The 15,768-nt window shown below is 35.6% G+C and overlaps 1 protein-coding gene across 1 annotated transcript; it reads left to right on the forward strand.

Moving 5' to 3' along the window:
* The first annotated feature begins 760 nt into the window (after positions 1-760).
* On the forward strand, positions 761-10,071 carry LOC139129686 (inner centromere protein-like). Its single transcript, XM_070695360.1, has 3 exons — positions 761-1,011; positions 3,340-3,762; positions 8,406-10,071. The coding sequence occupies exons 1-3, from the start codon at positions 810-812 to the stop codon at positions 8,465-8,467; spliced, it is 687 nt and encodes a 228-aa protein (XP_070551461.1). The 5' UTR covers positions 761-809; the 3' UTR covers positions 8,468-10,071.
* Positions 10,072-15,768: the final 5,697 nt, after the last annotated feature.

A 15,768-nucleotide genomic window follows, 5' to 3' on the forward strand; every position in this document is an offset into this window, starting at 1 on the left:
GTTTGCGAAGTTGTTCCAGTAAGCGGAAACACGGTTGAGGGAGTTGAAAGACGTTTCTACGAAAGTGACGAGAATAAGGAGAGCACTGAAGAGACTAGGCAGGTGCTTGATAGGCAACATGATGAGATGAACGTGAAGGACATTGGTCATGAAAGTATTTCCTATACAATGTCTTGTCACTCATTAGATGCATTGGAATGCCTGATGAGAAAATATGAGAATGGTACACTCCAGGATATAATGGACAATAAATTCCTGTCTGATAAAGTCCTGGATAAAATTGGTGCATTTCACTTGGCAATTGACGTAACCATTGACTATGAAGAGTACTTTTATGCAGAAAAGAGCTGATCCAAAAACACGGTAAGTATAGATACCTTGTATCATATGCTGTTCTTTCTGCCAGCACATTACTAGTGATTTGATATGTTGATTTGTATCTCTTTTTGCTTATTTTTACTATATGCTTTTATGGATTTTTAATTATACGTTTGCTAGCATTTACATTACATCATTAGATTTGACAGAAAGCTTTTGTCATTAAGGTGTTAACTGGTATGTAAATTGAAACCTGAAGTTTTCTGTTCATAAGTCTATCCGTTTTTGTTTCTAGTAATGAAGTAATAAACACCATATATATTAAATCTGTCATCATATAATTGACATGAATAATTTATTAATAATACTTGTGATGTATCTATACACTTCAATTTTTCATTTGCAGTTTTTTGAGTTGTTGTTGTCTGTCATTTCAGGGCTGCCTATGCAGGGAAGACATACTTCCAAAATTCAGCCTGTCATACCACATCATGACTACATCGGGAAGGGTAAACAGAGCCAGAGATCTCCTCAAGTCTTTTGAAGGGGAGGGTGACAAGGTGACGGAGAGCCAGATAAACATGCTTGATCACCTTTTGCAAGAAAAGGAGGAGAAGAGACGGATGGAGTACCAACAATCCTTAAAAGAATCTGACCAACAACGACAGAAGCAGGCGGAAAGTGTTGGCACAGGTTTGACGGATTTATCGCAACAACATACATTCATAAATTCATTCATGCAAAAAATCCCTCCAATAAGCTTTCCATCATGCAAATGACTGCTACTGATTATTGCAATCGGACAAAGTTTTTGCCACGTTTGTTTTTGTTCATAGTGTCTTAATGAATTTAAAATGAGCTAAATGTAAGGTCAAGTACTTTGTACCAGAAAAAAATATGATTAATGTATGCATGCATGCATGTTTGTTTGTTTGTTGTCATCATTGTATTGAATAAACATAGCATCAATGACAATTGGCTAAAATTTTGTTCGGTAAGGCAGGCCAGAGTGAGTACACTGAACCAACTTTCAAAGCAATTGGATGAGCGATTTCAAAAAAAAAATGACCGAAAATGGGAAAAATTGCCCCCAAAATACAAATACGAAAATGTCACCACTATTTGAAAACATTCAACCAAGGTTGCGTATATGTATATGCATACCAAGTTTCGAATCAATCAGAATTGTTGATATAGAGAAAATATTTGACTAAAAATGCGAAACATAGCTTCAAAGACACTGGGCTCACAGTTGTTTCAATGTGGCAGGCTAGAGTGAATACACAGGACTAATGTTATCCCTGGGAACATGCATACCAACTTTCAAAGCAATTCGATAAGCGATTTCAAAGACAATTATTTTTTGACCTAATATTGGAAACATTGCCTCAAAAATACAAATACGAAAATTTCACCACTATTTGAAAACATTCAACCAAGGTTGCGTATATGTATATGCATACCAAGTTTCGAAGCAATCACAATTGTTAATATAGTGAACGTGTTTGACTAAAAATGCGAAACGTAGCTTTAACGACACTGGGCTCACAGTTGTTTCAATGTGACAGGCTAGAGTGAATATACTAAACTAAGTTTACCCCTGGGAACATGCATATCAAGTTTCAAAGCAATTGGACAAGGGCTTTCAGAGGTAATACTTTTTTCGACGAAAAATGGGGAAAATTGCCCCAAAAATACAAATATGAAAATTTCACCACAACTTGAAGACACTCAACTAAGGTTGCCTCTAGGTATATGCATACCGAGTTTCAAAGCTATCAGAACAGGTAATTCAGAGAAAATTATTTTTTGACCAAAATGCAAAAATATTGCCCCTATAACACAAATACGTAAATTTCATCACAATATTTACACATCAAACAGAACACAATCCTAAGATCAAGAGTATCAAGTTTAAAAGCAATCCAACAAGAACTTCAGGGGAAAACGATTTTTGACCAAAAATTGGAAAAATTGACCCCCAAAAATATAAAATTTCACCACAATTTGAACAAGTATGACAGAGGGCAACCCTAGGATTTTATTTACCAAGTTTCAAGGCAAGTTGACGAGTACTATTAGAGAAGAGCTTTCGACCAAAACCGGGAAAAATTGCCCCAAAATACAACAATATGTATCAAAATTTCACCACAATTTTAACAAATCTTACAAAAGTCACCATAAAAAACCTGCATACGAAGTTTCAACCAAATGTGGCCTATAGTTACAGAGTTCCAGCAATTTGCTGAATTTTTCGTTTTTCTACCTCATTTGCATATTTTGACACTGACATGTTCATTTGAACTAGTTTACATGCCCTCCCCTGGGTGTACCTCCTACTAAATATGAAGATGGTAAGTGCTGTAGTTTTGGAGTTTTTGATGTGAACAGACATACATAAGCACATACTAATATACAGACATACAGACGCCGCCAACCTACCATATAAGCTCTCTTTGGTATATATACATATATAAATGTGGGCTAAAATTGGCCGCAAGAATAAATATCAGCTCTGGAAATTTACAATGAAATTACTCTGAATGTGATTCTGAAACTTCAACCAATAGCCCTATATTTTCCTTTGTGCCCTGTACTCTCACATTTTACTCTTTGCTTATAAAACGGAGCTTCATACATTGTTAGGTCAACAATTTGTAAAAAAATCAAAATACCTACAATACCTACAGACATATTCCCTGTATGGGACTACATCTGTCCATCCATATCAATCTTTTCAACAAAACAACACTCAAGACTTCAAATAACCACATTGCAACCATTGATCATACATCCAACTAATTCTCAAATTAAGCTGACTAATTACATTCATACATGAGACATCAACTGCACATACACTTTAATACAATGCTTACTTTACCATTATCCAAATATCCCTCGACAATATCACATTATCACTTCTGTATTTATTCTCTTTATTAAAGCAATTTCTTAGTCAACATTAAAACACACAATGCACTTTCCACTTTTGACTGTTTGATAAGTATTTCTTTTGTGCAGATTCTACCAGACAGCTTTGGCAACAACAAAGTCCAGAGGACTTTGAATCAACGCAGATAACCAACATTCATCAACTGGCAGATGAAGAGATAGAGGAGAAGAATGAACTGCTGGAGTCTGAAGTCGACAAACTTACCATGAGAAGTGGAATACAGAAAACTAGGAACAGAAACAGGGGACAGGATAGAAATATTCTAAAGTCTATGGCAGATGAGGGAGACAGGGTAGAGGAACGTAAATTAAACACAATTTTTAGTGATTTTCTAGATGTGAAATCAGAGACACGAGTCCTTGCCACCAAACATCCTGAAGTGGTAATGAAAACTGATAAGTTATCAGCGTATGCAGATCATATCGTTAGTGATGCAGAAATCCCTGAAGAAACAAAGGAAGTGTACCTGAATGTAAGGCGGGTTGAGAAAGGTGAGTTTAAGTTTTCATTTTATCGATGTATTCATAGGTGCCCCAGATGGTGAGACTATATCAAATTCCTCATATGAAGATTACAACTGATCATGATTGCCATAAACTGAACAATCAGTGTACAAGCACTGATCAATCAGTGAACATGCACTGAGCAATCAGTGTACATGCACAGAACAGATGGTGTACTTGCACTGACCGATCAGTGAACATGCACCGAACAATCAGCTAATATGCGCTGACAAATGTACATGTTCTGACCAATCAGTGTAGAAGTACTGACCAATGAGTGAACATACACTCACCAATCAGTGTACACGCACTGTCCAATGTGTGTACATGCACTGATCAATCGGTGTACATGCATTGACCAATCTTTCCACGTGCACAGAACAGACAGTGTATATGCACTCACCGATCAGTGTACATGTACTGACCAATCAGTGGATATCTACTGACCAATCAGTGAACATGCACTGACCAATCAGTGTACATGCACTGACCAATCAGTGTACATGCACTGACCAATCAGTGTACATGCACTGACCAATCAGTGTACATGCACTGACCAATCAGTGTACATGCACTGACCAATCAGTGAACATGCACTGAAGAATCAGTGAACATGAACTGAGCAATCAGCGAATATTCACTGAGCAATCTGTGTATATATTATGGCCAATTAGTGAACATGCACTAACTATCAGTGTAAATGCATTGACCAATTAGTGTACATGCACTGATTAATCAGTGTACATGCACTCAACAATCAGTGTACATCAATTGCCCTATGATCCTAAAACCTTCTTCTATTATAAACGCATAATAAAATAGGAGCAACAAGGAAAATACATTACTAGCCATGGCACAGTTGTAGCAAATTTACATCTACATTTTTCAAAAACAAATCAAAAGAAGGGAGCAAAATGTGACCATCTTGAACCACCGCACTCAGCAAATAAAGCTACATACTGCCTGTGTTTTCATGTCTGACCAGTGACCCTTCATCTGCATTACTGCATGATGACACTGGCTGGACAATTGGCATCAGCCACATGATTCCGTGATCGCTTGCAAATCACTTGACTGAATTTGGCTATTGTATATTGAAGGCAGAGTATTGCGACCAATAGCTGTCACAATTTAATTCTGAGCTAGAGCCGGCGATAGCTAACATGTATTAGACTCCACATCTATGATTTTGCTCCTAAATAACACTTTTTATTTAAAAAAAATGTGACAGGAAGGAAAGTATGTAAGGGTTGCATCAATGAGAACGAAAAATATCTTGTCGGTTTTCTCTTTCTAAAATATGTCATTATATCAATGCATCGAGAAATATTAGTGGATTTAGCTTTCTTATACTGAATTCTCATAGAGAAAACAGAAAAGGATCCAGATTTGGTCATGTCTTTCATATGAACTGCATATCATATTATGATTTCTACACTTTGTAAAACAGAGTGCCAATTTGCAAACATCCAGATAACTCTAATATATATCCGATATATTGAAGTTATGTGCCTGAAGGGCACGCCGAAGACTGTAACTGATTGATGCAATTTTTGGCTGATGTGATGCTTTGCAAATCAGACTTTCAATTCACTAACATTCACTGAGATATCTCTGATACATTAAAGTTATGCGTCCTAAGGGCGCGCCGAAAAATTCAACTAAATGATGAAATCATGGCTGGTATCATATTATGTATGTTAGACAAGTATTAGCCAGTGTTGTAATTCAAAAACACACTGAACCCCACTCATTGAGCATTTTAAAAACATGGCGACTCAATCAACAAAATCAAAAACTGGGTGACACCACGAATCTAAGGGCACCTAAAGCTGAAGAAATTGACCAGTTCTTAGAGTAATGAACCCTGTCATGTAATATCTTGATCCGAAACCCCACTATATTCTACACACATAATGAACTTTTAATATTGACTTATCTTCTTTCACCAAGAATGTTCTCCTGAAACTTATGTGTTTTTGCAAACCTCCTGTTTTGATTCTTTTTGTCTTTTTGAATCATCCCCTTTATTGCCTATTTTTATTTGTCCATGGCTGCAATTTACGTCATACATCGAAAAAATTATTTGCTAAGCACACTCTCAATATTAAAGACTGTATTTTGTACATTTTCTGTGTAACGCTGCTGAGGCCAATTTAAATTATAGCTCTTAGTTTAAGGCAGAACGCGTCTCGGGGACGGATAGTCAGGCTCTGAAATTTTTACAATGCTATTCTGATCTACCATTTGTGGGGGCTCATTTCAAAGCTCTGAGAGCATGAAAAACTTTCATCGTCTTAGTTTTTCGAAAATCCAAAATTTTTATCATCTCCCTCACAGCAAACACAAGAATGGAGGCCATTTTTAATTTCAACTATCGAAAATGTTGCGTAATTTATTTCCCTAGTTACAAACTTTGCACGGTAACCCCAGATTTTTATTGTTTAGTTGGTAAGAGAGTGGTTGAAAGTTTCATTCAGGAAAGTTTGAACAAAAGAGCAGTTATTGCATATATGATAATTTTGCTTTTCAACATTCTTTTTTTCTGTTAATGAAATAGGTTTTCTTGTTCCCCTCCTTTATGATCTTGAATCATAAGCTGTTCCTTTACATGAATAGTTAGCAATTATGATTGATCCATGCACTGCAGAAGTACACTAAATTTTCGAAAATGATCCTGCTAGTGACATAATATGCAGGCAACAGACAAATAAGTTGCATTTCAGTAGGTAAAGTACATTGTAACACAGGCATTGTTTGAAATGTGTTGTGAGCAAAATAATACACTGAAGACTTCGATTTAAGTTAACGTAAATCCTCCGTTTTTAATAACATCCCTCCAGCGTTTAAAGTCATTTGTTAAAAACAAGTTCAAAAAATATTGTTTTCTTGGAATGCACTGCATATAAACCGGCGATTTTATTGCTTGGGATTGCTTGATTACTGAGCGCACATTAAGACTATGTTAGATTTGCAGAATTAAAAATGAACATGTGCAGTGAAGAAATCATAGTTCAGAATTATTTCCTGTTAATTTGTTGTTTTTGCACTGATCTGTCAATCTATCAATTTTGAACTTGATTATCGTGAGATATTTTTTTATAAACAGTCTGACTATGTCAGGTTTGTGTCAAGTTTTCCCTTTTTGTGTAACTCGCTCTGGACGATTTTAGCGTGGCCTCCGTCCACACGTGCTCCCAATTTTTTTCCATGTCAGAGAAATAAAAGAATCTTTGCGGAAGTTTGCTTGCGAGCAAAAAATATACCATCAAAAACGTTGGATATTTTGCTCCTTAGCAAAAAACGAAAGGAAACATACTAAGACGACAGTAAATTGGCCGAGAAAAAAAAACCCTTGAATGAAATTTTGCTAAGCTAATTCCGTTCTGCGTGTGCGACAGGCTTAAACAGCTTTCGCGGTGTGTGGATGTGTGTTTCAGAAACCTTTTTTGTCTTTTGAGAGGGGAATGGTTAGCTCTCAAACTAAAGTAAAATCTGGAATTTACTGTCACATTCAATAAAATTATTTTTGGGGCGACATTATATTTAACGCACGCACCTGAGTCATGTGTTATTTGCGCAAAAAAAATAAAATTATACAATTCCGTAATTTTCCATAATGTTGTGCCGTTATTCCGTGTTATCATATCTTAATTCTCTCCATTACTTTGCCGGTAAATGACGTAAATGGCATACTTTATATCAATAAATTATGCTATAATTATATCCCTGAAATTATTGTATAATTTTATTCCTTAAATGAATGATACATTTTATATCCACAAGTTATGGTATATTGCTAATGTTAGTATTCATAACAACTTCACCATCAAATGTCATCATAATTCCGCATATCTCTTTAATCGTGCAAGAATGGGCTTTTCGTTATGACTGTACATTACATAAAATAATGGTACCACTTTCAAACTTTAGATATATCATAGGAGCTTGACTAAGTGTCAATTCCCAGATGTGCCTTGGCTCAGCACAGGTTCTTTGTTGCTATTATCTATTTTATTTTAATACGTTTGACTATGATATATAGTGTCATAAAGATTTATACTGCCAACCTTTGGTATTTCGGTCCTATATTAGCATTGGTTTTGCAAAGATCTCTGTCCTTCACCGTGTCATATATTTGTCCTTCGACAATCTTACGCGAAGTTGTATCACCATTTTGCGTCTAATATCTGATGTGTTTGATTGCCTAATGCTCCAAAGCAAGCAAGCGTAAGTTACTAATCTGAGGCCCAGTAGATCTGAAAATACAATGCTTACCCCTAAAAGACTGTATCAAATTGAAATTATTGATACAAATATTAGGTTAAACAAAATTATGTTCATAATACCGAAAATAAACACCTTATCAATAAAACTACTAAAATTGCTAGCTTGAAGATTAAAATGTGTATGTGACAACATCAAAGAAAATGGGGAAATGTGTTCAAAGACAAGGAAATAACAAAAAAATTAAGAGTAATTCTATTTCATAACGAATGGGAAGTTAGTTCACTTTGTTTGTCTAAACTATTTGCATTGTCTAAATTTGTGAGATCACAAAATGTTAGATTGGGGAAAATTGTGGGTTGCAAATTAACTTTTGTTCTTTGTCTATGTTTTTGTTTTCCTAGGTTATCCGGTCAAGGAAGTGTCCTTGAAGTGTTTGGGTCCGGATCATTGCCGGGACAATTGAGAAGAACCTGCGGAATATACATCAAGAACAACGGACAGTGGGTTATATGTGATAGATTGAATCATAGAGTTCAGGTTATTGATCCAATCAAACTCTGCTGTGATCTCATCTTACAATTCCATGCATATCCGAAGCCATTTTATCCGACCACTGTCACAGTGGATGAAGACAATGACCAATACTTTATGAGTGATGGAGGTAATGGCCAGGTTGTAGTGAGTTCTGAACAAAGCAAGATTTTAAACTGTTTTGGACGCAAAGAAGGAATTAAACCTAGAGGTATCGGCTTGAGTCATGATGGTTTTTATTCATTGGTGACCAGAAAGGATATGTGAGAAAATATAATAAATCTGGTGAACACATTGCAAGAACTGAAAAAGGACAAGTCAGTAAACCCTATGATCTGATTGTGAATAAGAAATGTATTTTTGTATCAGATTTTGACAGGAAATGTGTTCATGTTTTGAATCACCAGATGCAAAGTATAAGAGACATTGGCAAGGGACACTTAGAGGGACCCTGGGGTTTGTGTTTTGATCACCAACAAGATGGCATATATGTTTGTGATTACAATGGGAATAAAGTGGTTCACTTCAGTTGTGATGGTGAATTTCTCAGCTATAAAGGTCAAGGTCAGTTAGAGACACCCCGTTACATTGCACTGTGTAAAAATAATCCACAGAGATTAGTTGTAACTCAGTTGTACTGTATTAAACTACTTTACATATAAGCATATATACCACCACATTCGATTCTTTGGTGAAGTCTCTGGTAAATATCTACAAATTTCCTTACAAATTTTAACACAACTTATTGCAACTGACTGGCAGTAAATCTATATTTGTGATATTTGTGAAGATGATTTGCATATTTTGTATATTAATTAAATTAATTTTTTGGATAAAAAGTTAAGCTATGCTCCTGGACAGAACATTTGATCGACCTCAAAGAAAATCGAATATATTTTATCTTTTTTTTCAAGTTTCTAACAGCAGCCACAATTTTATCGTGAGAATTTGTCAGAACAGGTTTTTGAGTGTCACAGATGTGTGCATGAGTGTATAGAAAGATACATAGAAGCAGACATGACAATATATCATGTAAAATTTGCAGGTAAATTTCTGGTTACAATCTACGACTTTCCAGACGAATTTTACACCTGTAACACAAAACAACCGAGAAACTGAAACGATTGAGTGTTTATTTGAAAGTTGAATTATTTTCATTTTTTAGCTGGATTTTGGATCACAAGATAAGCTATCCTCCATGACTACAAACAACTAGTGAACTTTCAAGTAAAACCTATTCACGTATGAACATTTTTAAAGTTCCGAAATAACTGTTCATGACAGATCTAACATCAAAGGCGCAGAGAAGTGCGCTTATTTTACTCAATGCATCATTCTCCCGACGTACACTCCCATTATTTTGTTTGCTTGTTTTGTTGTTGTTGTTGTTGTTAGTATTGATTTACATGTTTATATTAGTCGTGTTGTTGTTTTGTTGACAATAAAATTCAACGAACAGAATTATATTGCATGTCTGTTTTTAACGATATCTCTTTCAAATGAAATATATAGATATCTTCTCTACGCTGTGTAGTTTTAAAACTATTATATCCAGTCATTTGAATCGTTCTCTTTTTTGATTTGTGTATGTTTTTTCAATGTAATGTAACGTGTTTCTTTTTATGGTTGTCTTGTACGTTTGTCTTGTGATGGTGTGAGCTATTTTATCCAGTCATTTGAATCGTTCTCTTTTTTGATTTGTGTATGTTTTTTCAATGTAATGTAACGTGTTATTTTTATGGTTGTCTTGTACATTTGTCTTGTGATGGTGTGACTTTTTTGTTTCGCAGATCTGTTGGTCGGTTCGCCCGTTGTTCTGTGTATCAATTATAATAAATAACAGAAAATCAAATATTGTGTTATTGTTGTATCAAATGTAATATAGATGTCATAAAAAACAATACAAGGTTACTATCATTATTTGACCCAATGCAACTTTCTCCCAGCGTACACTCTCTTCCTATATTCTTCCTATATACTTAAATAAGCGGTGCAATATAAGCCAGCTTCCAGCTCATGCATACAACTTTCAGAGCCCTATAAGAACACTCCATTCACAAGCGACCGAGTGAAAATTAGTATAACGAGACCTAAAATAGACAGATTTTCACGTTGTATTAAGACACATTTAAGTCAGCTTGAATCTCCCGGACGTATGTAAATAAGTCAGATAAACTGGAGGATACATACTGAAAATAAAGAACATATTTGCATGAGGCAAAGTGTGAAGTATTCATGTCGGAATTAGAAGAAGAGCAAGCGGTCAGTGTGATTGAGTAATTTGTGTATAGTAAGAAAAACATAATTCTACTCTCTGTTCTACTCTCTGACTAATGGGAAGAATGTGCGGAGAAAGCCAATCCTACAAAGTTTACAAAACAGTTGACTGCCTCGACAACAGATCAATCTTTGGTTGCAAGAAAATAATTTGCGTAATGAGCAATACGAATCATGAAACATAAGCCAATTATGATATTGCTGTTTACTCAATGGTACCAGTGGCAGTGAATTAAGGACAGTGGTGTTGATGATGTTATACAGTCGTTTCAAAGAGTTGTGACCAGAGGTGGAAGGAGAGCTTGGTCATGGAGAAATGCTCTCAGCAGATACCATTATGAGTGCTCATGATCTAGGAAAAACCTTAACTGTTGTGAATCCAACCTTTTTTATAACAGAAATATTAATTTGGTTTACTTAGGTTGAATAACCTTATTGACATTCAACCACACCCATCCAAATTAAACAATACTAAGTGGTTGAATACTGGTTATAAGGTCAGCTTTTTATGTAAATTTTGCTGTGACTTTGAATTTTACTTTGATGGTTTCAGCTTAACTACCGTCATATAACAGCTGTTGATAATCTAGCATGGTAAACTTGGATTTAGGAGAAATTTTCTATTGCTGTATATGTGAATAATACATAAACTTGTATTAATAATATCTAATTTCCCAAGGGTGTCAGTCGAAACACTGTGTTTGAGAGAAAATTAGTCAGAGTTTATCATGGTTTGCTGTAGGGGGTTCTCGAAACTTTTGGAGTTTTTAAAAATGTAATTCCTCCGAACCCCCCCCCCCCACGCCGTAAACAACGGCAGCTTCCTCGTGTTTTCTTTTCAAAATTTGAATCTTATAGGATTCGGCATTGAACCTTACGTCATAATTTACCCAAGTTCTAATAATCGTATATTTGACAAATATGACGTATGAAAGATGCGAGAAACATGAGTATTCTTCATTGATAAAAAATCATAAGCATGAAATTTGAGTTCCTAAAGAAGGGTCATGGAATGATGAAATCTGCATAAATGAATATTAATCAACTTTGCATTTTCAGTGAGAGAAAAAAATGTTGTATTTTAGAAAATTTTATTTGCTTCCACAGAATAAAGCGCACATTCTGAAAATACACACTGTGCCAAACACCAAAGATATTGCTATAGGAGTAGAACAAGACTCAGTCTGTTTATTTACAAAACAACTATATACATTTGAAAATACGGAGATTTGTAAAATATAATTCAGTAAAAATAAAGCTATGAAGATATGGAGATTTGGAACTATTTGGAGCATTCCTTTTTGAAGTAAGGCGTCTTTAAGAACACAGCTGTCGACAGAGTACAACATTAAAGTCAACTGATCATAGCATTCTAAATGTTGTAAACTTTTTTCCCTTCGACGTCAAGGACCGCGTTCTTTAGTAATTTAAGCTGTTTTACCCTCCAGCTGGCCATCAATGTGCAAGATAATGAAAGACTAACAATATTCCACGAGGATTTATGTGGCCATAGCAAAACATCCATTTCCAATAGTATTCCTTTATCCTAACAATATTAACATTTTGAAAATGAATGTAAAATATTGTCATCCATAATGATCTTCCGATTTTGTTTTAAGCTATGGTAGTCTTAACGATTAGCATTGGGGATTTTTTTGAATTCTTATTTTTACTTTTTTTTGAGAGAGAGATGCGTTTTACAGTAAGTGCATGAAAACTTTCCGTTTGACATAGAGCACAGAAATGACTGTCCAGACACATCAGTATAACATTGGCAAACAAACACTTTGATTCGAAGATAGTCTAAACTGAGTTCTTCGTAGCCTTCGCTGACTTATAGTGTGGTCAACGCATGACCATTGCATCGAAACAATCATTCGATTGCAAAATAAAACATAATTTTTATTACATGACTCTGAAGAACCTGATAGCTTGAGTAAACACACAATCTTTATCTGCACAGAAATACAAACATTGCAAAATCCTGTATTATGAGTGTCTTATCTGTGTTTGAAGTGATCTTAATATATATTCATATGTAGGGCAAAATTATGCAGAAAACGAAAGTCCCTCTGCGTCAATATGATAGGTGTGGAATGCAGGTCTCATTGAGCCACATGAACGTTAATATGCAGGGATTTGAACAGTTTCTTGTGATTAACTCTCACTGTCCATATATGGAAATATTTAAATTATCTGATTTAAAATTCCCATCTTCGTTTTCACTTGCCACTGCAGTGTCGACAAGACTCTTTCATCTTAATACTACATGCTTCCTTAACATTTTACACCTGACTTTTCCCAAGCCCGTACATCGATATCATCAGATCTGTAAGTATCTACGACCATTGCGAGGTCAAGGTCACGGACAAAAAGAGTCGGCTTAACCAATCAGAAAAGAGCTTCATACATAACAAGTATAAACAACTAATAGGAATGCCTGTAGCATAATGAAGTCAAATTGTCCTAAGAGCATATTCTACCTTTAACCCTGGCTATTAGAATTCCACCTTATCACACTCTGTTATAGGGTTAACATGACATTAAATGTTGAAGTAGAAAGAAGTACACATCTTATAAAATCAGTACAAAGCGTCGAAACATAAACCCAGACCTTGAAATACATCCCTTAATGATTTGCACTCACAAGTCGAGTTGTGACATCCAGTACATCACGAAGTGAAGTCTCATCTTTATTTAAAAGACGATCACTGTTTCTGTCTCGCAATGTTGCTCTTAGATTTCATTACAACACCCTTAGGGGAGAAAATGTGATGATTTAATTTAATGATTTAAACAATGGAAAGGTGCAGTATTTCGAACCTGGATGTAAGACATTTGCATACTTACCTTGATTTGCTATCATCTTTCAGAGTCACTATCACACCAGACTTGATCTGTGAGGACGAAAATCACACATCAAAGTGGAAACAATAAACTGGTAGTAACATTTTCACGTGATCTCCTTGCGAAAATTGACTCATAAATTATTATGAGTTGAAAGGTTGAGATGAAGCCGACTGTTTTCGAAGCCGATTTTTCTGCAACGCGATTTGGTACCTGTGTAAGGGTCCAATCAAAAGGAATAATTACTAAATTTAAATTATTAGGGAAGGCGTATTTGAATCGTGTTCACACATTTGGTATAGTGAAAGAATGCCATCACATGCGGCATTAAGAAAAAGTTTATAATTAATGTAACAATGTGACAATTAAAGCTAACACATAAAGGTTGTGTTTGCTGAGTACTGGAGTTCGGACCTGGTTCACGAGCAAAGTGAATGGCAATGCGTTGGGACACTATCAGTAATGACGGTGTAGTCGTTGATTTCTGGATTATCGCCTACATGTGCAGATACAATAAACCAGACACGTCTAGTACACTAAATGCAAGATAAAATCTAACCTTCACAGAACACTTTAAACCATTTACATCGTGTCGATAGCACTGCATGAACATAGTAATCAAAGAGGTTGAATAAAGGCATAATGAGAAGGGTGGAACAAGTGATAACATAAATTTATTTATTTATTTTTTTATTATTTATATACTTTACGACGGACTGACTGATTGACTGACTTACTTACGTACTTGCTTACGTACATACATACTTTTTCATTCATTCCTTTATTTATTCATTAGTTTTTTTTTATTCGGAAATTCTAGGGGCAGTGTGTGAAACTCACGCAAAATCTCTACTGGCCAAGTGGGCCAGCAACTTTAAAAAATCACTGGCCCTGAAGAAATCAACTGGTCCGATCATCAGGTCAAATCCAAATATAATGCAGATTTTTTACCCGCTCTCAGGGGGCCTAGAACATTTGATTAAAAAATAAAAAGACAATACTTCAACATCCTAACATCAAACTGTTTTGTGCCTTTTAATTCATTTAAAGGAAAGCAAATGATGATGACTATCAAAACCAAGTTTGGGCAACTTGTCTCAGTGCCAAAAAACATATGAAATCAGTGAAAGGTTAAACACAAACACATATACGTTTGTATTTCTTAAAACAGCCTTTCACAACAAATATGATTACATTTAGCTGTGGGTCCATAGCTGTGGTGTTTTCAGACGGGATTCATGCCTTTTACGGGCTGGTTTTTTACTTTCGTTGGTGGCGGGGTTAAAATCGTAAAAGTCAAAACCAGCCCGTAAAAGGCATGAATCCCGTCTGAAAACACCACAGCTATGGACCCACAGCTAGATTACATTGAGAAAATGAGCACAAGCGTGGGCTTGAAGTTGAAATATGTCCCAACACGAAAAACCTAGAAGCGTCCAGAACTCCGATCAGAGATGGATAAGTTTTGGCACCAGAAATACAGGATCACACGCAAATCGAGTCACTACAACAGTTTACTCTAAGCTTTCAAAAATGATTCTGGCTTCTCCTCCTTGAGGGAAGATGACTATCATGGAATCCAAGAAAGGGAATACAACAAATTTGGGCAACTGATGAAGAGAAAAAACACTGAAGTTTCGAAACCCACGTTAGAAGACGAATCACAAAAACGTAATCTTTACATGCGACCGAGGCAAATGGCCATCAAGGTCAAATCACAATGAAGGCGCGATTTTGCACAATGTTTAAATATCGGACACTTACTTTCTAGTTTCGAAGTTTGGCGTCAACAATATTTCTATCATACATAACAATCTATATAGTGGGTCTAATACCGATATTAGACGACACAAGAATGACTTGCCTTCTGTTGCGGCACGCCAGCTTTGCGAAATTGCCGATATTTACCTCAAGCTGATACATATCGGCGATTTTTTGGACTGTAATAATCGATACTAGACAATTGTACAATGACTTTGCCTTGCGTCTCGACACGCCGGATCTGTGAAATCACAGATATTTACTTCATATTTATTGGAAATTGGGACTCTAATATCGATACTGGAATGACTTGCCTTGTGTCTCGGGCACGTCTGGTCTATGTAAAAT

Source organism: Ptychodera flava, chromosome 3 (genome assembly GCF_041260155.1).
Source record: "Ptychodera flava strain L36383 chromosome 3, AS_Pfla_20210202, whole genome shotgun sequence".
NCBI classification, from domain to species: Eukaryota; Metazoa; Hemichordata; class Enteropneusta; family Ptychoderidae; genus Ptychodera; species Ptychodera flava.

Bases quoted from the DNA above. Each gene is read 5' to 3' on its own strand.
- LOC139129686 (XM_070695360.1), top strand. From the start codon at position 810: ATGACTACATCGGGAAGGGTAAACAGAGCCAGAGATCTCCTCAAGTCT. The intron at 1,012-3,339 runs GTTTGACGGATT...TCTTTTGTGCAG, and splicing joins GGCGGAAAGTGTTGGCACAG to ATTCTACCAGACAGCTTTGG. The intron at 3,763-8,405 runs GTGAGTTTAAGT...TTGTTTTCCTAG, and splicing joins TGTAAGGCGGGTTGAGAAAG to GTTATCCGGTCAAGGAAGTG.